At 37.0% G+C, this 21,863-nt stretch overlaps 2 protein-coding genes and 2 long non-coding RNA genes across 11 annotated transcripts in view; 1 reads left to right on the top strand and 3 right to left on the bottom strand.

Annotated features, from left to right (window-relative positions):
• Positions 1-21,863, bottom strand: part of LOC126606028 (UDP-glycosyltransferase 91C1-like) — a 101,460-nt gene that overhangs the window by 39,938 nt on the left and 39,659 nt on the right. Inside the window, exon 1 of one of the 7 annotated variants that reach the window (XM_050273518.1) lies at positions 5,576-6,879. The exons of 4 other annotated variants lie outside the window; for them this stretch is intronic. In XM_050273518.1, coding sequence (XP_050129475.1) covers positions 5,576-6,879 — 1,304 coding nt within the window. Of the gene's footprint in view, positions 1-5,575; positions 6,880-21,863 lie in introns of those variants that run through there. 2 more of the 7 variants (XM_050273513.1, XM_050273498.1) reach the window with 2 other exon arrangements.
• On the top strand, positions 6-7,077 carry LOC126606155 (uncharacterized). The gene is made up of 2 exons (XR_007617146.1): positions 6-198; positions 6,817-7,077. It is a non-coding gene; the product is annotated as an uncharacterized LOC126606155 (long non-coding RNA).
• On the bottom strand, positions 8,122-12,173 carry LOC126606139 (uncharacterized). The gene is made up of 2 exons (XM_050273537.1): positions 11,794-12,173; positions 8,122-11,399 (listed from the first exon to the last, which is right to left on the bottom strand). Exon 2 carries the CDS (start codon positions 9,122-9,124, stop codon positions 8,576-8,578), a length of 549 nt encoding a protein of 182 aa, XP_050129494.1. The 5' UTR covers positions 9,125-11,399; positions 11,794-12,173; the 3' UTR covers positions 8,122-8,575.
• LOC126606177 (uncharacterized) lies at positions 12,761-16,977 on the bottom strand. Of its 2 annotated transcripts, XR_007617149.1 has the most exons (3): positions 16,564-16,977; positions 14,137-14,213; positions 12,761-13,453 (listed from the first exon to the last, which is right to left on the bottom strand). It is a non-coding gene; the product is annotated as an uncharacterized LOC126606177 (long non-coding RNA). The 2 variants fall into 2 exon arrangements; XR_007617148.1 differs by lacking the exon at positions 12,761-13,453 and having other exon boundaries at positions 13,758-14,213.

Below are 21,863 nucleotides of genomic sequence, written 5' to 3'. Positions count from 1 at the left end.
TTTGTTGATTGGTAGCTCGGAGGTGGACTCGGCGGATTCCGGTAAGCCGTCGACGGCAGGGAGAGGAAGCTCGACGAAATCGATGAGCGGGGAAAAGGAGGAGGATCGGAGACGATTGATGTTTTTGGGGGTGGAGATGAAGGAGATTCGATGACCCTTTTGAGCTAAGAACTTGGAGACCTCGAGAAATGACATTAGGTGGCCGTAGGCTAGCCATGGGAACATGGCTATGTGAAGTTTATTCTGATGTTTGCTCTCCATGTGTTCGACGATTGGGGTGTGAGAGGAGACACTCTCGGCTTTTGATATCAGAAGTTGTAATTAAAGAGTACTATTGGGCCATGGGCATGACGATTACGAATGGATAAGGTACTGGTAAATCAGCGGTCAGGGTTCATTGAACATTGCAAGCTGCTGGCGATATTTATTCTTTGGGTCCCTCACGGTGTAGAACAAGAATAATACATAACATATTTTATTTTTATGTAAGTAGTAGAAAAATTTAATTTTTAAGTTATTAATATTTTAATTCACATAACTCACTATTTATATAGGAACACGTGGTATACCATCTCATATGACAGTTACATTAAAAAATCTCTCCTCACGGTGTACTTGACTTTGTGGGCAATAAATCAGCAGTCACAGTTCAATTAATAACATTTAATATTGCAAGTTGCTGGCGATATTTATTTTTTGGATCCGTCACGAGGTACTTGACATTGCAAGATGCTCGTAATAATTATTCTTTGGGTCTGTTTGTGTTGGTCCTAGAGAATTGCTTTTATGATATTAATAAGAGAGTTTTATAGAACATTTGCGGTATTGTTTATTTTTATTCTAAAAAATCACTAATGGTACTATTCATTTACAACACATTTTTATCATTTTGATTAAATTTCAAAGTTTTTAAATTTTTTTCATTAATTTTCCTTATTAATAATACGAATTTCGGTATATCTATAAAGAAAAAAAATTTGTAATTAACAATTTAGCGATTTGTATTCTTAATTTAAATTTAAGCAATTTTTCTTTTGATAATCTTTCTTCTTGAGAAACACTTTAAAAGCAACTCTTATTTAGTTAACATTGCAATTATATAACTTGGTTATGCATGAACTATTAAACACGTGAGTGGTAGACGTAAGCAAGAACTGAAGGTTCGACTGGTTGGCCTAGAATCTCTTGCATTTCAGTTTTCAGCGCAAGTGATTGGTTGCCGGTTTCCAACAGCATTCAAGGGGAAGAATTTATGGTGTGTTTACCAATCGGGAGTGGAATGGGGAGAAACGGAATTGAATTCCTCCCCAAGCATTCTGCAGTTTACTAGCAACTAGGGAATCAGATTTTATGTGGGGTCCAGCCAATTTCAGGAGTTCAATTCCGGATTTCTCCAGATTTGGATTCCCTCTATAGAGGTGGTAATTGAATTCCGGGTAGAGAGCTCCATCACGAATCAAAATTTTCTACCCAAAATACCCAAGTATATTCCTAAAACAACTTCTACCTTCATCAATCACTCTCCTCTGTATTTGTTTCTCTCACAGCACATACCACCCCACCTTTGCAATCTGAAACGCAGTAGCACTGAATGACGAACGCCTGCGATTTGGAACAACGATCGACCGGGGTTTGAAACGACGGCACAACGACGAACATGATCTGGAACAACGAACGCCCAAATCCTCAAGGAAATTGCGATTTGCAGACTCAAACAGAAGAGAAGGAAAGAACTTTTATCACTTTCACCTTGAAAATTAGATTTTTTTTTGTTGATGGGGTGGGTTGTGGCTTCGTAGTTCCTCCTCAGATTGGATGGTGGGGTGTGGATACTGCGTACTGGTGAAAGAAAGGGGAAAGAAAGGGTTGCAGAAAAAGAATGGGGAAAGAAAGGGGGAAGAGAGAGAAGGAAGTAAAATGTTATATTGCGTATTGGGGAAAGAAAGGGGAAAGGGTTGCAGAAAAAGAATGCGGAAAGAAAGGGGGAAGAGAGAAGGAAGTAAAATGTTATTTTAGTTTACTTTATGTAGGTATTTCTAATAGGATTTAGGGTGATTAAGGGTTAGAAGCAAATAAAACTTGATTCTTTCATATCAAATTTGCAGTAATCTATGCAATTAGGAAAATTTAAAAGTTATATAAAAGAAAAAAAATTATTCTCTCTAGTCAAAAAAAAAAAAAAAAAAAAAGAATAAAAGTTTTACTAAAAATAATTAGCATATAAAATAAATTAGTAAAAATAGGGGTACTTTAGTAATCACATTAGTTATCATTCCGATTCATGTGAATTAGTAAACAGTTTGTATACTTCAATGTCATTCCTACTCCGATTCCAGACAGTTTTGGTAAACAACTTCAACAGAAATCTAATTTTGATTCCACCTCATTCCAATTCCTCCTCAATCCAATTCTTCTTAATCTGATTACGGATTAGTAAACGCGCTCTTAACATATCTTTACCAGGAGTCAAAGACGGATCGATGCTTCTGATCCTATATAAATTAACCCTCCTAACCCTATGTTTTTCACAAATCAACTTCCTTAATTAACCCTAGCTACAAAGAGAAGAGGACAAAGAAGGTACTTGTTTCATTAAGTTCAGTATGTATGTGTGGCTACATCTATGATTTGATACATATAGATTGGATACATAATTACAGAGGTTTGTAAAGAAGGTGACTTAAGAGAGTTAGCACACGTGGTTCTTTTCTTGCATGAATTCATGTTGGAAGCTCTGTGCACTCACTCTCTATCTGTCACCTACCATCTAGGGCGGACTCTAAGTATTTAGGGGCTCTATGCAAACTTGGATGGAGGCCCTTTATTTTTTTTTATGTTATATTTTTTTATTATTTTTTCTTCAATGTTTTCATCTATAAAAGTAAAATATTACAAGTTACTGTAAAAAAAATAAGTTGTTTGATTGGGCAGGGTTTTTTCCTTACCTTCAAAGGTCCTAAGTTCGATACATGTTGAATCCGTTTTTGTTATCTCCTTTTATGTTTACATATTTGCAAAAGCTAAAAAATTAGAAAAGCAATATCAAAGGGATTCAAACCCAGCACATGGGCCATAAAGTGGAAGAGCTAAACCGCTAGCGCTAGAACCACCGATAAGATTATCTTTTGCATCTAATCTATTTATATGCATCTGTATACATGTAATGAAAACTTAGGGGCCCTCTGCGGTGACACCTTTTGCACACCCTTAGGGCCAGCTCTGCCTTAAACCTCTCTCTCAACATCATATAAGATGATACATACATGCATATATACACACACTATTGTTTGACACCATAGTTTGATACTTAAATCCTAAAATGTAAGAGATTATCCAATTCGAAACAGGAAAACCTAAAATATGTCAATAATTGTTTACCCAAATCATGTATGTCAATAATTGATATTAAAGCTAAATAAAATTTAGTGGCTTGTGAGATATATTGGATAAGTCCGTTTGCGGACGTCATAATCATAGAAGAATTCTCGAATTTCCTTGTAATGATCTTTACAACTTGGTATAGAAAATAATTTTCGCTCTGTATTTTACTTCGTATTTTGGTTACAACAGAAAATGGAATCCAACTCGAGACAATCTTAATCATATTAACTCATCTTCCCTCATCTGAACACTAGTCTCATATTTCCTTTTACCATTAAACTAACCTCCAAATATTAATCACATGCACCGTGATTGATTAATTTAGGTGTTTAGATGTTAATTAATCTCTCACACCATAAAGCAATCTAATAACTTGGCCAAAAGTTACATTTTTTTTTGTTGAAAAAATGGGGTTAAAAGTAAGAGCCCAAACAAACGTACTCAATAACAAATTTAGACTAAGACATCCCAAATCAATTCTCTCACGAATGAAACTAATTGAACAAGCAAGTGGCCCTTTACCACAGTGGTGGAAAAATGTTGAGCCCTTGCATGATGATGTGAGTTCAAACTCCGTCGGTGGCTAATCTAACAAAATCTATTGTTTGACAAAAAAAAAAACTAATTGAACAAGAAGGAAGATTATTAAAATAAAAATTACGTGAATTTAAATCAAGACTACAAATCGCTAAACTGTCTATCGTAAATTTCTTTGTAGACATGTCAAAGTTCGCATTGTTAATATCTTAAAAGCAATTCTCGACATGCCAAAATAAGAAGACCCAAAAAATAATTATTGCCAGGAACTTACAATGCCAAATGAACTGTGACTGCTGATTTACCAGTAGCTTATCAATTCGTAATTTCCATGCCACTACTAGTACTGCCCTTTAATTACAATTTCTGACATCAAAAGCCTGAGAATCTCTGCTCTCACACCCAATTGTCGAACACATGGAGAGCAAAGATCAGAAGAAACTTCAAATAGCCATGTTCCCATGGCTAGCCTATGGCCACCTAATGCAATATCTAGAGGTCTCCAAGTTCTTGGCTCAAAAGGGTCGCCCAATCTCCATCTCCACCCCCAAAAACATCAATCGCCTCTAATCCTCCTCAACCGAATGATGTAATTAGCTCATTAGTTATTCAGCTTGCCTGCCACGTAGGCTTGATAATTTTTAGGATCAACAAAATTATATAAATGTTATAAGTTTAATTTAATGAACGATATAAAGGACAGAAAGAGAGGGTGCGGTGACATACAGAGAATTATTTACTCCAATAGGATTACAACTCTAATAAGATAATATATAGTCTAAGATATATGGTAAAATCTCATAAGAATATCTCAGATATCATAAGATTTACACAATCACATTCCTAATTTAATAGGACTACAACAATAAACGCCTTATAAAGAAAACCTGCCAAAAGTTTCAACACTACAAAATTCTTTATTTTCGGAAGTATAGCCTACCAAGCAGTATGACTTTTAAAACAATTTTTAACGTTCAATTTTTTAGAATGAAATTTCGATATGTTAATAATGAAATCGGGTTCTCTTCGGAAGTCTAGCCTACCAAGGTGTATAACTTAAAAAACAATATTTAGAGTTCGATTTTTTAGATTAAAATTTTGATATGTTAATAATGAAATTTGGTTCTCTTCAAAACTCTAGCCTACCAAGTAGTATGATTTTTTATACAATTTGCGATGCTCGATTTTTTAGAATAAAATTTCAAATATGTTAATAATGAAAACAGGGTTGTTTTTGAAAGTCCAGCCTACAAGGAGTATGACTTTTTGACTAATCTTTACCGTTCATTCTCAGAATTATTAAAAAGTAGTAGAATGAAAATACTTTTAACATAAACACAAATGTAATGCTTTTCAGAAAATACAATCCTCAAATCAACCACAACTACAAATAGATAAAGATTCAGCTTCCTCGAGTTCTCTTACTAGGATTTTATTTTATCAATTCGATGCCACTTTATTGTCGGTAGAAATAAAAACACAACTAGAAAGCAAGATACCAATTAATTATGCCAATATAGAGGCCCCAAAACATAAAATCTGCAAAGTTGATTAGGTTGAAGTGGGCCAGGTTTCAAGGGTTCGAGTGAATTCGTCCAAGCACCTGTTGTTCAACTCTACGTTGCCAAAGATCTCCTTCATGGCCCATGCATTTGACCTTATTGACTCACCTTCTTTCTCCGCCACCACTCGCCTAATCAACTCCGCCACCGATTCACTCGTAAACGATCCGTCTTGCTCGTCCCTCGGTATCTCCAACCCGACCCGCTTATCATGCATTAGTCTGGCGTTCAGCGGTTGGTCTGAATAAGCACCCGAAAACAAAATCAAAACCCGCCCAAATCGTAGTGCCTCAACAACTGAACTCCAACCGCAATGAGTTAGGAAACCTCCGACCGATGCATGAGCTAGAATCTTAAGTTGTGGGGCCCAACCCCTCCAGACCAAGCCTCGATCCTCCACTCGAGTTTGAAACCCGGGTGGAATGATATCAGCCCCCAACACACCCTCCACTAACGGGCGATTGTTGACCACCCAGATAAAGGGCAACCCGGATTTCTCTATCCCATGTGCCAACTCGTGCATCAACTCTAGACCCGGAGTCACCTCAGTGCCGAATGCGATGTAAACCACCGAGTTCGGTTTCTTATTTTCGAGCCAACCTCTCAGCACTTCCCACGTCTCATCCCCTCGATCGTCAGCGACGCCGTGCTGATGCGGCGCTGAGACTGGCGGCAGCAGCCCGAGTGGAACAACTGGTTTGCCGTAGATCTTCCTGAGCAGACTCACAGCGTCAGATTCGAACTCGGTGCAGCTCCGCATGGTCACAAAATTACAATCTTGAATCGAACCCGCGAGTCTCTGAAAATCGGAGACCTCGTCGTCCATGCAATCCCAATGGCTCACCACCTCATGCAGCTTAAAAGCAACGTTGGAAGGATAGTCGACCCACTCGGGGACGACTGTAAAGTCCTCCGGCCGCCTGCGTTTATTGCCAAGTAACTCGGACGGAGGACCGCCGAAAGCCAAGGAATTGGCGTTGGTGACACTGAAGTAGACTGAGTTGACTCCAAGCTGAGTGGCGACTTGGGGAACCCAGTAGCAATTGAAGTCGTGGACGATCCAGTTGACGCCCGAGTGTTCGATGAAATGGGTGACTGAAGGCTTGAGCAAGTCGTTCGCTTTTTTGAGGTAAGGGACTTTGTTGATTGGTAGCTCGGAGGTGGACTCAGCGGATTCCGGTAAGCCGTCGACGGTAGGGAGAGGAAGCTCGACGAAATCGATGAGCGGGGAAAAGGAGGAGGATCGGAGACGAGTGATGTTTTTGGGGGTGGAGATGAAGGAGATTCGGTGACCCTTTTGAGCTAAGAACTTGGAGACCTCGAAATATGACATTAGGTGGCCGTACGCTAGCCATGGGAACATGGCTATGTGAAGTTTCTTCTGATCTTTGCTCTCCATGTGTTCGACGATTGGGTGTGAGAGGAGAAACTCTCGGCTATTGATATCAGAAGTTGTAATTAAAGGAAAAGGATCCTCGCCAGATCTTTTTGTTAGGGATATGGGAATCCTGTAATCGTATATGTTATCGTGTATTGTGCGGTCAAAAATAATTTAAGGTTTAAAATTTAAAATTAAATATAAATAGTACCTAACGAATCTGATCACACAATGTACGATGAAATGACACAATTACGAGATTCCTAAAAAAATAATCTGACGAAGATCCTTTTTCGTAATTAAAGGATACTCTTGGCATGACGATTACGAATTGATAAGTTACTGGTAAATCAGCGGTCACAATTCATTTAATATTGCAAGTTATTGGCGATATTTATTCTTTGGATCCCTCACGGTGTATTTGACATTGCAAGATGCTCGCAATAATTATTCTTTGTGTTGGTTACTAGAGAATTGCTTTTATGGTATTAGTAAGGGTGTTTTAACTAAACATTTTCGATACTATTCACTCTTAACGAAAAATGATATTTTTACTCTAAAAAGTCACTTCTGGTACTATTCACTTACAACACCTTTTTGTCTTTTTGATTAACACTCAAAATTTTCAAACTCTTTTTATTAGTTTTGCTTATTAATAATGAGAATTTCAGTATATCTATAAAGAAAAAAAATTTGCAATTAACAATTTAACGATTTGTAGTCTGAATTTAAATTTAGGCAAATTTTCTTTTGATAATCTTTATTCTTGAGAAACACTTTAAAAGAAACTCTTATTTAGTTATCATTGCAATTATATAACTTGGTTACATGCATGCATGAACTATTAAACACGTGAGTGGTAAACGTAAGCAAGAACTGGAGGTTCGACTGGTTGGCTTAGAATATCTTGCATTTCATCCCAAGTGATTGGTTGCCGGTTCCCAACAACATTCAAGGGGAAGAATTTAACATATCTTTACCAAGGAGTCAAAGACGGATTGTCACATCCCGGCCCTGGTCCACCATATCCCGGGCCCGCTCCACCACCGTAGCACGATATTGTCCGTTTTGGGCCCCGACTACGCCCTCACGGTTTTGTTTATGAGAACATTGTGAGTGTAGAAAATATGTAGTAATTAATGAAAGAAAACCGGGCCCGCTCCACCACCGTAGCACGATATAGCGAGCTGACAAACATTGTGAGTGTAGAAAATATGTAGTAATTAATGAAAAACGTTTAAACACACCATAATCATTTATATATAATGAATTAGTACAATATTTTACACTTTATACATTGCATGGTAAGATACATGAGTGACTTAGTACCACATAGAGTTCCTATGAGGTTCAAAATTTTCACTATCTTCATCATCTCTATGTGTAGAGTAAGTGTATTGTGAAGAGTAGTCATCAAATGATAAATCCACAAAATAGTTTTGCCTGTAATTGTTAACATGCCACCCATATGGATCCGAGATTGGTTGACGTTGTCCATAAGCAAAATCATTTGAAGATTGAGTCTCAGATTCTTTCCATGAGTTGCTCGATTCCATCCCAACAGGAATGGGATATGAAGGGTAGGGAAATGGTTGGTTATGAGTATAACCATAGTTATTACTTCCCACTCCAACAGAGTCCGAACTTATAGATAACGAGTCATCTTCTTGACTTGACCAAGTTCTCTTGCCACTTTCTTTAAGAGTATAGTTTTTCCCTATGGCACTGGTCCTGCCCGCCTACTGCCATGGTCCTCATCCTGTGTTACATGCGTGAAGTTTGTCTCACCAGTGAATGGGCTCATAAATTCGGAAGGTGGTCCAACATAGTTTTCATATCCACCACTACCTCCAGCTCCACTATATCCTTCATCATTCTTACCTCCGGTGGTAGGTGAGTCTCCTGATTTTGTACTAGAGTTATCATTAGTATCAGCAGGATCTTGTGGTTGTGTAGGATTGGAAGAAGGTGGAATTCCAGTGTTTCTTGGTCTTGGGCGCAAAAGTTCTTCCAAAGAGTCAGCGCTGCTAGATCTTACCTCCTCATCTAATACTCTTTCTATATTTATCCCTTCATTACGTGCTTCTCCAGTAACTCTTAGAGCTGGGTTGCCTTCATCATCATCTAAATGAAAAGGTCTAATCCATTGATAAAGTTGGTTACCCTCTGTATCATCATCTTCAGCAACAATATCAAACACATCTAGTGGGTCACCACGGTCGACATGATCTATTTCTGCTTCCTTATCTCGAATTTGAAGCTTCATGTTGTAGTAGCAAAAAACTAATTTTTCCAACCTACTATGAGCCAACCTATTTCTTTAATTTGTGTGTATGAGTGCAAATGTACTCCAATTTCTTTCACAAGCAGATGAGGAAGTTGTTTGTGATAATACTTTGATTGCTAACTTTCTCACAGTTGGTGCATCAGTCTCATACATGATCCACCATTAAGCTATAATGAAAAACAATGTTGATAAGCCTAATAACTCCAACAAATTCTATTATAAACTGATAGTGAAATATGTTTACACTCACTAGGAGACATTTTTGTTCGAGCAACAACTGATGTTGGTTCTCCAAAAGTTCTTCTTGCATCTTTAAACCATGTTAGCTGAATTCAATAAATCGTGTTAGTTTAATTCAACAATGTAATTATTATAATTTAAGTAATTGTGTACCTCATTTCCAAATTTGTCAACTGCTGGTGATGCAGGGTCTAATTTAGAGTATACATTATGTACAGCATGTATAAGGGTACCATCATCTCCAACACTGGGTCTGTATTGGTATCGAGGATTTAAATAATATGCTATTCAAAGAAACACATACTCTAATAAGAAAAATAATACTTATGCAACTAAAGAAATGAATTGCAACTTATGACATAATTTATACATGTTGCATGCAAATCGTGGTATAATGTTTTATACCATCAGTCATCAATTATCTTTATGACCCACCTTGCACCGTGTTTTCTTTCCAAGTCCTCCTTCACTACACGCATCAACTCATATATTGCCCCCATAGTAGGATACACTTCTGTGTCAACGATCCGTAAAACTTTGTAAAGAGGTTCAAACACTTGGCACATATGTTTTGATTGAGTCCAAAAAGCATGATCAAGCATTATACTTTCCACTATACAACCTACATTTGAGCGGCTAAAATTGTGGTTAGCCCAATCGTCACTAGTGAATAGTTGCTTCAACCCTGCTTTCTTTTTAAGTAGGCTGTCTAATGCAATATAGTTGGTGGCGAATCGAGTGGTAGCTGGACGAATAATTTCTCCTTTTCAAAATTCACGCATCTTTGCCAACAACCAACTGTGATTATAAATATAATTTGTGATCGCTCTAGTTCTTTTTACGACATTAGCAATATTCTCTCTCTTCCCCATTACCTCAAACATGAGATCAATACAATGTGCTGCACATGATGTCCAAAACACATTATGATGCTTCATTAACTTTTTCCAGCTTTGACAAATGCAGAACCATTGTCGGTCACGACTTGGACAACATTATGCTCTCCCACCACCATGATTACATCCCTCAATAATTTGTAAATATACTTGTCGTTCTTTATATGGTCTGAAGCATCAGCAGACTTCAAAAAAATTGTCTTTCCCTTGGAGTATACCATGAAGTTTATGATAGACAATCTGGTCGGGCCAGTCCATCCGTCACACATGATTGTGCAACAATTAGTTTCCCACTTTGACCTCAACTTGTTAACATACTCGCCAATGTTTTTATACTCCATTTCCAAATATTTTTTTCTTACCTCATAGGGAGTGGGAAGTTGTACTCCAACACCAGCCTGTTGACATCCCAATACCATATTTTTGAAATGATGTGATGATGCCTTCTCAGCATGGACATTTTCATAGATAAAGAACTTGCTAATTAGACGCCCCATTCCCTCCTTCACATTACCTCCAGTGAAATAACTCCAAACACTCTTTTAACGTTCTTTGGATGACTTATATAAACTTGGGGCTATTGGTGGTGTTGGTTGTGATTCTCTAACACTTGCTCCCTGTCTCATTTGTACACCACCACTTGTCCCGGAACCTTGTGCTCTATTAGGAATTTTATGAAGGTGTTCTCTTTCCCATACTGACTGTTTAGAGGCACATAATGCTTATTTGAAATTGCGTCGTTCTTCAGGTCCTATGTCATCATCACATTCGTCCTCATCGTCATCATCATCACTGTCAACCGCTTCGCCAATGACTTCTCCTCGTAGCCCAGCTCGAATATTTTCCATTCCATGTGTTTTCTTTTCCTTTTGGTGTTTTTTATTTTTTAATAATGTGGTGATGAATGCCTTCACTTATGGGGGGGACATTATCGCATCGTTGGACATTATTTCCTGGATCTAATCCACTAAGATGATACTTAAGTCGTGTCACTCCGCCACTCTTCATTACCCGACCACAATATTTGCAAATTGTGCCATGTTTGTTTCCGTCTATTGGGTCTCCATGTTCCCAAGCTGGATCACGTTTAGTAACTCCACTAGACATCTTAAACGTACCTATATTTATTTTTCATGGAAATTAGGCAATTATTGTTTGGCCAAAAAATATAATAGTGATGGTTATATAAGAGAACCTAAATAATAAAGTTATTCCACAGAAGAATTAAATAGGAAGTAAAGAAAATGATTGTAAGAATTTAAGTAATTATAAAAATAATATGGAATAATAAAACCTAATATTAATGAATAATAATCCAATTTGATAATAAAATAATAAATAACATTAAAATATTAAAATTATCCTAGGGAATAATTATACAACATTACTTAATTACTTCAAAAAATTAACATGCAAGTATTATTTGGTTCTTAGATCACATGAACGGGTCCACACAAATTTTTTTGTTGTTGTATAAATTACAATAATATAAATATAAGTTTGTAAACTTACCTTAAATATGGAACCCTTTGTGTAAATGCCAAATAGAATATGCGTGAACCAACAATAAAATAATAATTACACAAATGTAACAAAATGTGATGAAAACATATAAAGTCTTTAATAATGAATTAAGAGACAATAAACACACATGTAAGTGACTAAATAAAAAATAGAAAAATTAAAAACCACATGCCATTGACTAAGTAATTAATTGACACAACTTAAAATATAATACCACCAAAAATTTGGAATAGATAATAACAAACATGCAAATTAAATAACAATAATGAATGAGAATAACTTAGTTTTTTTTAACTTGGGGGGAAATTGAGGTTGATAGATGTTGAGAATAACATGAGCATTATGTTTTGTTTTGGAGAGATGTTGAGAATAAGGGACGGCATGGGATCATTTGATTTTATTTGTATATATAGAAATAGAACTACCTAGCCATATATATAGAAATATGACTACAACTAATTAGTTAGGTGAGTGAACGTGGTGAGTAGTTCAAAAGTAGATACTTGAAAAGAAATTGTCAAAGATTCATTGTCATGTGCAAATTTGTTTATTGCAAAAAGAATTCAAAACAAAACCATATATATAAATATTTTGGCATATTTTCACAAAAACATAAGTGATATGGTGGTCAAGGTGTTGAAGGAGTAAAATGGGAGGGGTTCGAATCCCCTTGGTGATTTTTTAAATATAGAAATTTATTCTAGATAATAAATATTAGCTTGCAAGCCTTGCAGACATCTTAACGACCATATAAATATTACAGGCTGAATATGTAATCACAAACACATCTGTAACGAGTTGGATAAGGTCCAGGTGCGTGGTTGACAAAGGGAGGGGTTCGAATCCCTATGTGCTCAAGATTAAGATTTTTCAGCATTTTTCAAGTATTTTTTGGTTTCATCTCGCGATATTATCGATAATATCGCGATATATTGCCCAAATAATGTATTAAAATGCTGAAAACAATTTTCTTATCATAGATAGTCCAATAATATAAATGTACAAATAAATTGAATAGGCAACAATAATTGGAAAATGATGCTTGCACTATAAACCACAAAGACTAATACATGCAAAAACAAAAAAAAAAGAGTGAACAAAAGTCTTCAACTTTTGACAATTTCACACAACTTTAAGACTTTTGTATGCTCACGTACACGAAGGTAGATTGCCAACCGTCCTTTTACCATGTCTTTCCAATCTCTTTTTATTTATGCGATTACGATTAAACCACATCAATATGTCTTATTATTTTTATAAAAAAATTAATAAAAAATGTTGACGTAATTTAATCGTAACCGCACAATATAAAAGATAATGAAAAAAACATGGTAAAGGAAGGGCAGACAATCTGCCTCCCACGCACACAGCCTTCGGCTACGAAGAAGGCTGTCACGGCTGTCACACTCTGCTTTCTGTCACTTTTGAAAACATTGACATCTAGCAGAAAAGTCTACTGGTTTGCAAATCACAAAAGGGAATTTGGACAGGAACGGTAGCTTTTCTGGGTAAACAAATTATTCGAATTGGATTGAAGAACCGAGGAAAGTTCTACTGGTTCAGTGGTTTTTCCAGCAACAAAGCACATTTCTTCCTCTTTTTTCGCCATTCTGACCATTTCTAAGTTGGAGAATAAATGGATAATCACCTAACCATTCGTTAAAGAAAAACGGTTGCATTAGAAAATCCTCCTGCACTCATAAAACGATAATAATATTACATCAAAAATACCAGAATTCTTACCAGCATTGGGTTTTTAGCTATGAAGCATGTATACGGATACGGATACGGTGATACGATACGACACGGCTATACAAAAAATCTCTAAAAATTAAAATACGATACGCTATGGATACGGCAAATAAAAATGTATGTAGCAACAAAAATATATATTTTAAAACATAATTCATCATTCAAATTCAAGTACAATTTGAGTTGTTAGAGAAGAAAAGTTCAAAATCTAATCCTCTTTATACAGTAGAAGAAGTGTGAAAGTCGTATTCATGGTTTTAATTAGAGGGAAGCTCTTTGTATTCAACAACTTTCAATTATAGATGTCTTCTATTAACTTTCTCCTCCTCATTACCTTTTTTGAAAGTGTAAATATATCCTAAAAGCCGGATATGTGTATCCTAAATGTAAGATACACGTATCTATCATGTCAAATTCGTGTCCATCAACTAGGATACATTTCAGACGAGTATCCGAGAGTATTGGATAAGTATCGTATCCGATCAAGTATCAGATACGGGATACAGGACTAAACAGAAGTATCTGTGCATCATAGGTTTTTAGATGAGCCTATAGGTGTAAAATTCTCATCAGAATTACCAAGATTTTTCCTGAAACTTTTCTTTATCTTCGTGAGAATCAGAAGATGAACTCGAGCATCCTCCTCCAATAAATGCCTGCATAAAGCCCCCATTAAATTCAATTAGTGTTTAAAAATTAAAACATTCAAAAGCAATATTTGTGATACTTTTTACTTGTTATTTTAAAAAAGCATGCTCAAGAAACCTCTAGCCTCTCAGAAAAGGTCATCAAACCATATAGAACCACAAACACAAAGCACATAAGAAATGCAAAGATGCAGATTTTCAAGGAAGCTTAACAACCTCCAGGAGCAAGAAAAAAATGCAAGATGGATTCGTACAAAATGCTACAAACAATAAGCAAATTCATGTCCATTTTAACATGAATACAGTAGCAACATTACCTGCCATTCCAGTCAGAGTGAAACCTATGAAAAGGATGAACAATAGTTTTATTTAAATATTTAAATATATTTATGTTTTGCTTAATTACCAATATTATATACATAACAGCCAATTTATTTTGGCCTTATCAATTAGATAAGGAGTTATCTCCTCTTAAATATAAAACGTGGGATTCCTTTTCTATATAGAGAAGATGATCATGTTATTAAGCATATTCAAACTGTTTTGTCCTTTTCACTTTGAATTTGCTTTACGTTTTGACTAAATATTTATGCTGATAAATATTCAAACGTTTTGACTAATATATATTAATAACATGTAAAACAGTCCATATACATAGAAAACCATAAGATGTACTTTATACATACCGTTTTGCCCTTTTCCATGGGATTACTTTATGTTTTGGTTTTTCCGTTTTGTCTTACTTTCAAGCTCTCATTAATCTCTCAAATTCTCAACGTCTTTTTCTCTCTAGTATATATAGCAGTCATTGGATACAATGAAAGTATGGGAAAAAATATATATACTATCGGATATATAGTTTTGAAAAGCAACATATTGAGAGGGTGTGAGTTTGAAGGTTCTTCCACTGTGCAAGGAAGAACTTTATCAGAAGAAAAAGGTTCTGGGCTGTTTTATCCTGGAGACGACGTGGTGTTTGTGAACTGCTTGCACACTTTGGGCAAAACCGCGAAACGTCTTAAAGAGAGCGACTTAGTCCGCGACTCATCCCAAGAATCATTCACCACACAAGGCTTCTACATTTTTCGGGTAACTTCGTTCCTTTCCATTTCAGTTTACAACACAATAGGTAGCAAATCTTTCCGCCTCATTTCAACCTCGTGAACAGGAATCGTCTCTATTTCCATCTCTTCGTCGGTAACTAAAATTTAGCTCACCAACAACAGACGGCCTCATTGTATAGAAATATATCTAAGACATAAATGAAAGGATCACAAACACATTTGACAATGGTGATAAGCAAAGGGATCTCGCTGTCAAAATATAAAAGGTGCCTTAGACTTTTGCCAGATTGGAATCCTTCCGGATTGATCTGAACCTCAGCATTCGAGAGGTACACGTGAGATCGTTCAAGGGGTTTTGCCAACTCGTTACTACTACAAAAAAGACCGTCACTGGCGAAGCACAAACCGACAAGAAATTCAATTTTTGTCAAAAATTTGATAAAAATCGGACATAAAACAATGGAACGTCGGATTAAAATAGCAACACCATTGCTAGCGTCACAGATGTCGGTTTTTCCGCTTAATGTGCCACAAAGAAGCGAAAGTCGGTTTAAAGCGACCTGCCCCTTTGACATGATGTCGTTCATATCCGACATCAGAAAATATCCAATCCAAGGTCGGTTTAAACAGACATTGTGATAAAAATAAACAAATAAAATATCCCAATGTATTAAAATATTCATGCTACTGACGTTCCTAACAGACAAGGATTGTCTGCCCTCCTTTTTTCCATGCCCTCATGTTTTGTGTGGTCACGGTTAAGCCACATTAACATTATATATTTTTTTTTATAAAAATAATAAGACAAAAATGAATAGTAATATAAAATGTTGACGTGGCTTAACCGTGACCACACAAACATCAGGGCATGGAAAAAAGGAGGGCAAACAATCTTTGTCCGTTCCTAACCGAAATCAACAAACAATTAAATAAATAAACTAAGCAAACTGCTGACGGTCTTAATTGACACCACCTTTCTTAATATATCCCCAACATCATTGTCATCATAGTCAGAACTATCAACTTTGTCAATATCGTATTGTTTCCCAAGTATAATCCCAGAAATGCCTTCCTCTCTTTCAGGCCAATCGTTTCTTCGGCAAACATCCACAAAATGAAAACAAAGGAAAAAACAAATAATACATGTATATACCTTTAGCACAGAGGGTTCCAAGAATCCGAATAAAAAATCCCTAAATCTGAAAGGCATCGTTTCCCGAAACTAAAAAACAAAACGCATCAAACATGCACAAAAACAATCTGAAAAACAAACGCATCAAACATGCAAAATTCACCTGAAAACGACGGATTAGATGGATCTCAACCAAGTTCGAAGTGAATCCAAAATGGGCACAAAATTTCTGAAATCAAAAACCAAAGAACATGAGATACTAACAAAAGCCATCCAAAAAAAATGGAAAATCAAAACCTTGTGCGGCAACAAACATGCCGAACTTACTTGGAAAACCCAAATCAAACCAATCAAAAACCCAAAAAAATTATTGGAATCAAACCAAAAAAGCAGAGAAATTAACAACCCTTACTACTAATTGAAGAACAACTAAGTAAAACGGTCAATATTTTCAACAACGACGCAGGACGATGAAGAAAACAGAAGCCAAGGCGGAGAAAAACGGACGGCGAAAAACAAAAGAATTGGAGATATGTGAGAGAGAATAGCTGAAACCAAAAGAAAGATCCAGAACAACTAAAAGCCAAAACATCCACCGATCATGGAGGAATCAAAAGGGCAAGACTGCACTTTCACTGTACAGAAGCCGAGATAAAGCGATTTGAGACAATTATTTTGAGGGTATTTTCGTCACTTTACTGTTAATAAATAGTAACACTTGAGTTTGGGTTTTAGTATATATAAATGTATGCGTGACTACATCTACGATCGGGTACATAATTACAGAGGTTTGTAAAGAAGGTGACTTAAGAGAGTTAGCATACGTTCTTTTCTTGCATGAATTCATGTCGGAAGCTCTGTGTGCTCACTCTCTGTCACCTACCATCCTTAAACCTCCATCTCAGTATTATCTCTCTCAACAACATACAAGATGATACATACATGCATATATACACACACTATCGTTTGACACCATAGTTTGATACTTAAATCCCAAAATGTAAGAGATTATCCAATTCGAAACAGGAAAACCTAAAATATGTCAATAATTATGCACCCAAATCATGTATGTCAATAATTGATATTAAAGCTAAATAAAATTGAGTGGCTTGTGAGATATGTTGGATAAGTCCGTTTGCGGACGGCATAATCATAGAAGAATTCTCGAATTTTCTTGTAATGATCTTTACAGTTTGGTATGGAAAATGATTTTCGCTCTGTATTTTACTTGGTATTTTGGTTACAACAGAAAATGCAATCCAACTCGAGACTATCTTAATCATATTAACTCATCTTCCCTCATCCGAACGCTAGCCTCATATTTCCTTTTACCATTAAACTAACCTCCAAATATTAATCACATGCACCGTGATTGATTAAGTGTTTAGATGTTAATTAGTCTCTCACACCATAAAGCAATCCAATAATTCGGCCAAAAGTTACATTTTTTTGTTGAAAAAATGGGGTTAAAACCGTCTTCCAAAAAAAATAAAAAAGGGGTTAAAAGCAAGAGTCCAAACAAACGTACTCAATAACAAATTTAGATGGAGACATCTCAAGTCGATTTTCAAACGAATGAAACTAATTGAACAAGCAATTGACCCTTTATCACAGTGGTGGAAAAGTGTTGAGTCCTTGCATGACGACGTGGGTTCAAACCCGGTGGCTAATCTAACATCTAATCTAACAAAATCTATCATTTAACCAGAAAAAAAAAGAAAAAAAAAACTAATTGAACAAGACCATAAATCGTTAAATTGTCTATTACAAATTTCTTTGTAGACATGTCAAAAGTTCGCATTGTTAATGTCTTAAAAGCAATTCTCGACAAGCCAAAATAACGAGACCAAAGAACAATTATTGCCAGGGACTTACAATGCCAAATGAACTGTGACAGCTGATTTACCACTAGCTTGTCAATTCGTAATCTCCATGCCACTACTAGTACTACCCTTTAATTACAATTTCTGATATCAAAAGCCTGAGAATCTCTGCTCTCACACCCAATCGTCGAACACATGGAAAGCAAAGATCAGAAGAAACTTCAAATAGCCATGTTCCCATGGCTAGCCTACGGCCACCTAATGCCATTTCTCGAGGTCTCCAAGTTCTTGGCTCAAAAGGGTCACCAAATCTCCTTCATCTCCACCCCCAAAAACATCAATCGCCTCCGATCCTCCTCCTTTTCCCCGCTCATCGATTTCGTCGAGCTTCCTCTCCCCGCTGTCGACGGCTTACCGGAATCCGTCGAGTCCACCTCCGAGCTACCAATCAACAAAGTCCCTTACCTCAAAAAAGCATACGACTTGCTCAAGCCTTCAGTCATGCATTTCATCCAGCACTCGGGAGTCAACTGGGTCGTCCATGACTTCATTTGCTACTGGATGCCCAGGGTCGCCACTCAGCTGGGAGTCAACTCGGTCTACTTCAACATCACCAACGCCACTACCTTGGCTTTCTTCGGTCCTCCGTCCGAGTTACTCGGCAATAAACGCAGGGGGCCGGAGGACTTTACGGTCGTCCCCGAGTGGGTCGACTATCCTTCCAACGTTGCTTTTAAATTGCATGAGATGGTGACCCACTGGGATTGCATGGGCGACGAGGTCTCCGATTTTCAGAGACTCGGGCGTACGATTCAAGATTGTAATTTTGTGACTATGCGGAGCTGCACCGAGTTCGAATCTGACGCAGTGAGTCTGCTCAGGAAGATCTACGGCAAACCAGTTGTTCCACTCGGGCTGCTGCCGCCGGTCTCAGCACCGCAACAGCACGGCGTCGCTGACGATCGAGGGGATGAGACGTGGGAAGTGCTGAGAGGTTGGCTCGAAAATAAGAAACCGAACTCGGTGGTTTACATCGCCCTCGGCACCGAGGTGACTCTGAGTCAAGAGTTGATGCACGAGTTGGCACATGGGATGGAGAAATCCGGGTTGCCTTTTATTTGGGTGGTCAACAATCGCCCGTTAGTGGAAGGCTTGTTGGGCTCCGATATAATTCCACTCGGATTTGAAACCCGAGTAGAGAATCGAGGCTTGGTCTTGAGAGGTTGGGCTCCACAACTTAATATTCTAGGTCATATCTCGGTTGGGGGTTTCCTTACCCATTGTGGTTGGAGTTCAGTTGTCGAGGCACTAGGGTACGGGCGGGCTTTGATTTTGTTTTCAGGTGCTAATTCAGACCAAGGGTTAATCTCTAGACTAATGCACGATAAGCGGGTTGGGTTGGAGATACCGAGGGACGAGCAAGATGGGTCGTTTACGAGTGACTCGGTGGCCGAGTTGACAAGGCGAGTGATGGTGGAGAAAGAAGGTGAGTCCATAAGGTCAAATGCATGGGCCATGAAGGAGATATTTGGCAACGTAGAGTTGAACAACAAGTGCTTGGATGAGTTCACTGGGGTCCTTGAAACTTGGCCCACTTCCTCCTAGTCGATGATAAATTTTTCATTGAATAAGGAATACGACTCAGTATATCAAGTGTTATAATAAAGATTGTTGGATATTTGAAAATTTTCAATCAGTTATATTGTGACACTTGATGTACTGAATTTTGTTTCTGGCATACTGAAAAATATATCCCAATCAACTTTGTAAATTTCATGTGTTTGGGCCTCTTAGTTGGCATAATTAGATTAGTTGCTTACTTTTTAGTTTGTGTTTTTATTTCGACCCACAATAAAGTGTCATTGGATTGGCCTCTCTTAAATTGTAAGTTTGCTTGCAATAATAACAAAGTAAAAGTTGCTTTACATTAAAAGGATGAGGAGTTCGGCTAAGTCACACAATGGGCAACCTAATTTAGTATCGAATTCATCGTTCACGAGATTCGAACCTAAGACCTCTCACTTACAAATGAAGAGAAATAACACTAGACCGTAGTACTAAATGACTTTCTCAAATATTGTTTGAAAGCCCTATATATCAATTGTGTTCACTACTTATATGATAACACGTAATGCAAATCACGAGAAATGGTAAGAAAGGTGGGACTTTATGTCATTTCATATGTTTAGCATAATGTTTTAAAATATTAGCCAAGAATAACGTTAAATTGTGAAGTAATAAATAGTCGTCACCTTAAGATTCTCCGCAAAAGGGTACGTATCAGATTTAAAATATCATTGTATCAAATAAATATAGCTTCCTCTCACATTCATCGCATGTACCATTACCTACTCATTCCAAGAGATAAATAAAGGCGGCATTGACCCAAAGAGAAAAAAGGTGGCTGAATCTCTTGGCGCTGACTGCAGTTGCTCTGGTGTGATGACGATGACATCAGTAGCGCTAGTGGTTAACAGCGGCGGGAGCCCGGGAATCCATGTTAGAAGCTATGTGTGCTCGCTCTCTATCTGTCACCTACCATTCTTAAAGCTCTCTCTCTAAACAACATATAAGATGATACATACACACACACACACACTATCGTTTGACACCATAGTTTGATACTTCAATCCTAAAATGTAAAGAGATTCTGTCCAATCCGAGACACGAAAACCTAAAGTACGTACGTCAATAATTGTCACCTAATGCCATGTTCCCATGGCTAGCCTACAGCCACCTAATGCCATATCTCGAGGTCTCCAAGTTCTTAGCTCAAAAGGGTCACCAAATCCCTTTTATCTCCACCCCCAAAAACATCAATCGTCTTCGGTCCTTCTCTTTTTGGACTAAATTTGCTAACAGACTACACTACGAGGGTTAAATTTTTTTTTTTCTCATTGGGACTATCTTCTGATTACCTTGTCACCACGAGTACCATTTATCCGATTGGATCTTTTTTGAAAAGCATTACATATGTGTTTATGAAATAGTTTTGGTAATGAACGTAAAGATTGATTCTAAAAAATCGAACAGTGAAGATTATTTAAAAAGTCATACTACTTGGTGGGCTAGACTTCTGAAGACAATCTCGTTTTTGTTATTAACATATTGAAATTTTATTACTAATAAAAGTGTTTCTTGTAAAAAAAACTTTGTAGTATTGAAACTTTTGGCATGTGTTTCTTTATAAAGCATTTATGTAAGGGTAGTGTTGTTCACATACTTCTTTTTACTTTTTACACTCTTGTTAATTTTTTCCATAGATATCTTCAATTCATTCAATTTTTATATAACTCATAAGTATTTTAAGTTTTTTGACAAACGCAATTAAAATGTTAACTGTGAAAAAAATGCTTTCAACATCCCTAACAAAAATACTATCAGCCATTTCAATTTTCCACATGCATAACTGAATCTCTGTGACATATATGGAAGAGCGGCAACATCTCTTATCCTCGAACGGCATGTCACATCGGATGGCCATTATGCTTCGGATCTCTTCGTCCTTCACAAATGCGATGAATGGGCCAATCAGTGGTGGCGGTTCATGCCCAACGGCACAATCATGCACCTCAATTCTACTCCCTACATGGATGTCAATGAGCGAAGAAATTGAGGTTACACCAAATAATTAATTAAC

The sequence above is a fragment of the Malus sylvestris genome, chromosome 2 (assembly GCF_916048215.2).
Source record: "Malus sylvestris chromosome 2, drMalSylv7.2, whole genome shotgun sequence".
Lineage (NCBI taxonomy): Eukaryota > Viridiplantae > Streptophyta > Magnoliopsida > Rosales > Rosaceae > Malus > Malus sylvestris.
This window is presented reverse-complemented; position numbering and strand designations above follow the sequence as displayed.